This window comes from Coffea arabica, chromosome 4c (assembly GCF_036785885.1).
Source record: "Coffea arabica cultivar ET-39 chromosome 4c, Coffea Arabica ET-39 HiFi, whole genome shotgun sequence".
NCBI lineage: Eukaryota > Viridiplantae > Streptophyta > Magnoliopsida > Gentianales > Rubiaceae > Coffea > Coffea arabica.
Genome location: NC_092316.1, coordinates 11500018 through 11506301, shown reverse-complemented (window position 1 = coordinate 11506301; position 6284 = coordinate 11500018). Strand labels below are relative to the sequence as shown.

The window sequence follows — 6284 nt, the reverse complement described above, 5'->3', positions numbered from 1 at the left end:
GTTGCAAATGGATTTTTAAAAGAAAATATAACTCTGATGGCTCTATAGAAAAGTACAAAGCTCGTTTAGTAGCAAAAGGATTTTCTCAAAAACAAAATATTGATTATTTTGATACATTTGCACCAGTAACTAGAATTGCGTCTATTCGAGTTTTATTTGCTTTAGCTTCTATACATAAACTTGTTATTCATCAAATGGATGTCAAAACAACCTTTTTAAATGGTGATTTAGAAGAAGAAATTTATATGTTTCAACCTGAGGGATGTATTGTATCTGGACAAGAAAATAAGGTTTGCAAACTAATTAAATCTCTTTATGGTCTAAAACAAGCTCCTAAACAGTGGCATGAGAAATTTGATCAAGTCTTGATAAAAGATGGATTCTCGTCTGTAGAAGTGGATAAATGTGTATATTTCAAAATTATAAATGATCAATATGTGATAATCAGTTTATATGTGGATGACATGCTTATATTTGGTACTAGTCTAGATATTGTAAATAGTACTAAATATTTTTTGTCTTCTAATTTTGATATAAAAGATTTGGGTGAAGCCAAAATAATATTGGGTGTTAAAATCATAAGGAAAGGTGATGGTATAATGTTGTCACAAGAACATTATACAGAGAGACTTCTTAGGAAGTTTGAAAATTATGATGTGACACCTGTGAGTACTCCTTATGATGCTAACACTCAATTAAAGAAAAATAATGGTGACCCAATTGCTCAGTCTAAATATGCTCAGATTATTGGGAGTCTGATGCATCTGATGAATTTCACTAGACCTGATATAGCTTATGCTGTATGTCGACTGAGTAGATATACCCATAACCCCAACCGTGAGCATTGGTTTGCATTAGTCAGACTAATGAAATATTTGAGAGGTACCTTGAATTTTGGTATCCTGTATAGTGGATTTCCCACTGTATTAGAGGGTTACAGTGATGCTAATTGGATATCTGATTCAAATGATACGAAATCCACTAGTGGTTATGTGTTCACCCTTGGTGGTGATGCAATAGCATGGAAATCTGCTAGACAGACAATCATTGCTAGATCAACAATGGAGTCAGAGTTTGTAGCTCTGGAACTGACAGGGACTGAGGCCGAGTGGTTGAGAAATTTCTTAGCTAATATTCCTTCAACTAAGGATTTGTTGCCTCCTGTGTCCATACATTGTGACTGTCAAGCAGCGATTGCCATAGCAAAAAATAAATCTTATAATTGTAAAAGTCAACACATGAGATTGAGATATGATGTCGTAAAGTAGCTGCTTAGAGATGGAATTATTTCCATTGATTATGTAAAGTCAGAGTTGAATTTGGCCGATCCTCTGACTAAACCCGTAGGAAGAAAATTGATTCTTCAAATTACGAAAGAAATGGGACTTCGACCAACAAGTTGTCAATAGAGACGGTAACCCAACCTATGTGATTGGTGATCCCATGAAGTAGGTTCATATGGGTAATAACAAGTCAATATTGATGGTAAAGCACTTCAATTTAAGTCCCTCCAGAGATAAGTGATTTGAGTAATTGTGAGGATGAGTTAAAACTCTTAATGAATTCATATCCCATTAGGGAGGTGTAGTTAAAGCAATACACACTTGATGAATTCACCTATATGAGAGTGGAGTGGGGCCGCTCCTATAAGATTTATTTGTCAAATCTTTAGAGCTCTCATGAATAACCAGCCAGGCGCATGGCCAAAAAACGCAAAATCGCGTTAACAGCAAATTATGGGTTGTAATGTGATTGATAAAATCTCTGTCATACATCAAGAGTTATTGGTTCATAGAAATTTATATTTCACCAATAATTCTGTAGATCATGTTTTATCAATCTATGTTTGGTTCATAGTCCAAAAGACACCAATCTAATTACATTTCAACCAAATCCAGCAGAGTACTTTTAAAATTCTTCCTTTATCCAAAGAATTTTTTTGAAATAGGAGGGAGATTGTTGTAAAATATATAGTATTTCAAAAATATTCTTTGTCCCAAATCGAAAAATGAGAAGTATTATTTTCTTTGTCCCACATTGAGAAGTGAGAAGAGTTGCAGTCTTTTGTCCCACATCGGAAGTGGGAAGGGGTGCACCTCACTCTAAAATCTATAAATAGGATACATTCCCTCCTCAGAAAATCACCCCAGCAGCTTCAGTTGATATCTTTTGATAGCTGCTCTTTCTCTCTCTTTCTCTCTTTTATTTTTGTTAGTTGATATCCTATTGATAATTCTGTTCTCATCTTCTTGTCTTTTATATATATCTGCTGGTTTTAATTTGCTAGTTCTGGTCCTTCTAGTTTGCAACAATAAGAAATCTTGTCTTTCTTGTTAGCAACAATTAGAAGAAGGCTTGTTTAATTCTGGGGAAACATTTCAATTTCATGAAATAGTTTCTTAGGACAGTGCTACGCACGACTCAAGCAGATAGTGTTAACATTGTTGTAGCCATTTATCCAACAATCTAAGAAACTATGGCATCTGACAATGTTAACACCTCGCAACCTGCATCAGGATCAGTTGCAGTCGCACTACGTTTTCTACTCGACATTCATGAAGTGGCCTATGCACTGACAGAATCTCAACCTGCTGCAACTGTAGATGTCAAGATACAAAAGTCGTGGCAATATGCCAATAAGGTATGTCGACACTCTATTTTACAAACACCCTTAAATGAATTATTTGATGTGTATTGTAGCTATGTGCAAGCCAATAAGTCCCAGTATAATAGACCAAAAAATCCCAATTACAAGCCTAATATTCCTAACTTTAAGAAAAAGAAAGGCAATTGCCATTATTGTAGAAAATCAGAACATTATGCTGTCCTGTATAGATACAATAAAGGTGACAAAGCAAATGGTAATCCTCCTAAAGTTAATTTAACCGAAGGAGATGAAATAATTGCTGCAGTCATCTCTCAAGTGAACATTGCAGCTAATGTTAAAGAATGAGTGGTAGACTCTGGGGCTACTCGGCACATATGTGCAAATCGAGAAGCGTTTTCCTCCTATACTTCAATAGGGGATGATGAAAAAGTAGTCTACCTTGCAGACTCACGAACTGCTAAAGTTCTGGGTAAGGGCAAAGTACTATTGAAACTCACTTCAGGAAATACTTTGGCTCTTAATGATGTTCTGCATGTTCCAAATATTCGGGCAAATCTTGTTTCTGTGGCTTTGATTGGAAAAGTTGGGGTGAAAGTGTCATTCGAATCTGATAAAATTATAATGACAAGAAATAATGTGCTTGTTGGGAAAGGCTATTGTAATCAGGGACTTTTTGTACTTAATATTTCCAATGTGATAAATGAAAATGCATCTTCTTCTGCTTATATTGTTGATTCCATTTCTTTATGGCATGCTAGATTGGGACATGTTAATATTGGTTATATAAAGAAAATGCAATCATGTGGCCTAATTTCTGGTATTAATGATAATATGGACAAATGTGAAATATGTGCAGAAGCTAAAATAACAAAGAAAAGTTGTATAACTGTCCATAGAGAAACTGAGTTATTAAATTTAATTCATACTGATTTAGGTGATTTAAAACAAATAATGACTAGAGGTGGGAAAAGGTATTATGTCACCTTTATAGATAGGGTGGACAAAGTTGATTTTTCTGTGGGAGTAGAAGAAGAGAGGATAAATTTTTGGGGGTGATAGAGGTGGAGATCGAGGTAGGCTTTGATGAATACAGAGTCGGAGAGAAGAGAACGCCATGACTTCGAAACGCACCTGAATTTGCTGACGGATTTTGCTGGGAGGCGTAAGAGTACGTCGATAATGAGTTCTTGGGGAACATTTGGAGCCAGGTCAGCCGTAGACACCGGCATTTGGGATTGATCCAACTGTTTTAGGGACATAGATTAACAGACTCTATCCCAATCCTGTAACCAAAAATTTGCAGATGGGGGAGATGGTTGGCGGTGGTTGAGCGAGGTGGTGGCACTGTTTCGAGAACCGGGGAGTACGACGGGCTCAGGAAAATAGCAGCAGGTGTTAACTGCTGCTTGAATCGATCGCTTTTATGGTAGGAGCAGGTTGACCGTTCCTAGTAGGAAGCGTTTACGTGTCCAAAGACTAAAGGGACACGAAAGATGCTGTCAAAATCTGTCGGGGGGTGCCTGGCAAGGAATGTGCCGGAACCAGCTGTCGGAAACATTTACGTGTCCAAGAACTAAAGGGACACGAAAGACGCTGTCAAATCTGCCAGGACACCCGGCCAGGAATATGCCGGAACCAGAAGAAATGGTGAATAGAATAGACGCCCAAAATTGTGACATAGTAATAAAGAAGTAAGTCGTACTGCAAGGACAGTGAGCAAGAGAAACACGGCTCAAGAGTGGCAGGGGCCAGTTCATAAAATTAGGGATGACAATAGGGCGAGTGCCAGCGGGGATAGAAATGGCGCCGTGCGGGGCAAAATATTTACCCCCGTCTTAAAACGGGGCAAGGGATGGGGCAACATACACCCGCCCCGTCCCCCGCATAAAAAAAATATATACACATATATATATGTATATATATATATACAAAAGTAACAAAACCCCTTATTATCCCCCTCAATTCCTCCTTTGAAGCCACCGCCATCGCCTCCCATTCCCTTCAGTTCTAATAACTACTCAATTAATCGCAGGCGCAAAGGAGAGAGGTGAATTGGAAGGACGCGTGATAACATTACTTAAGGACATAAAAAAGTCAGGTGTGCCCATTTCTTTTTGGTGTATTTGAAGTAAGTCGTCTACTGTGGCTTAACTTGTTGTGACAGCATTGCAAGCAATGTCATTATTTTTATTGATGAGGTCCACACACTTATTGGTTCTGGGACAGTAGGACGAGGCAATGAGGGATCTGGGATATTGCCAATTTATTGAAGCCATCACTTGGACGGGGTGGGTTACAGGTAATATTTCTTCCTTGTTACATGCTTTAGTGTGCATTATGTTATTGGATACTCATTGATACCTGGACAAGAAATCATGTTACACTGGTATGATCATGGATATTGTAAGCTCATGTTTCTAATCTTAGCTTGGAATTAGTAGCCAAAAGTTTCTAATCTTTCCTCGCGGGGGACCGCGGGGGAAACGGGACGGGGACTGGGGCAGGGCTGGGGGTGGGGGGCAAGGGGCGAGAGATGGGCCGGGAGACGGGGGGAGTTATTGCCAGAATTTCAGGAAGAAGGCCAAACACTAATACTAAGCTCGGTTTTGGTTTAAAAGTTTTCAATTATTTTACTTTATTTAAACTTTTAGACTAATGTCATTTTCATCTATCAATTTAGTCCAATTGGTCATCAAATTTGCAATTTAGTATTGTGTCATTTATCCATTTTGTTTGACTTAAAACGTAATTAACTGAACAAAACACATAGTACAAGTTAATATTTAAACTAACAGGAAAAAAAATTTTGAAAAGATATACTAAGTATAAATTTTTTTAAGCTACTCTCAGACATTGTATAACTCATACGATACAGAATATGTATCTCTTTTAATAATGAAAAGGAAATAATATTAGGTCACACGAAATTTCAACAAAAAAAAAAGCAATAATGTAATTTTCTTTTATTTGGTTCTAAGGACGGCCATTGGCCATTACATTGGAACTAGACGGGGTGATGCTACACCTCTGATATCAAACTCTTGAGGAGGCAAATTTAGGCTCATTTTTAGCTAGATGATCTGCACAGGAGTTGCTCTCCCTCCAAACATGGCACCAGCTGGCATTCCCAATCCTTCTTCAACCATTCTTGCGCCTTTCTGATCAGGTTGTGGTGAGGGCAATCCTTGGAGGCTTCCTTTGACAGTTGTATGCTCACTTTTGTGTCTGATTCAACTGTTAGTTTTCTTTCCCCTGTCTTCCATGCAAATTCCATCCCATAAATTAATGCCCACAGCTCTGTTTCTGGTTCGAAGACTCGGCCGAGACCGAGACGTCTCGGCCGAGTCGTAACCGTCTAGGCCTAGGCCGAGACGATACCGCGACGATTCGAGACCGAGATATTCATCTCGCCGAGAAATCGGCCGAAACGTCACCGCGACGGGTTGTCACGGTCGAGTCACCCCGAGTCACCCCGAGTCATCTCGAGTCAAGGTGAATTTAACAAAAAATCTATAGAAAAAAAGCAAAAGGGACACAGTACTATCACGTGAAAAGATGCGTTTTCTTTTCCACGTTAAAGTGAAGGTAGTACCTTCACTTTACTTTGAAGGGTCCACGTTCACTTTACTAAATTATTGGACTAGTAGTGTTGCAGAACGTAGTAATCCTTTCCGTT

The 6284-nt window shown here is 38.5% G+C and overlaps 1 protein-coding gene across 1 annotated transcript; it reads left to right on the top strand.

The window, feature by feature from the left end:
• The first annotated feature begins 599 nt into the window (after positions 1–599).
• On the top strand, positions 600–1268 carry LOC140004677 (secreted RxLR effector protein 161-like). Its single transcript, XM_072044812.1, has one exon. It carries the CDS (start codon positions 600–602, stop codon positions 1266–1268), a length of 669 nt encoding a protein of 222 aa, XP_071900913.1.
• Positions 1269–6284: the final 5016 nt, after the last annotated feature.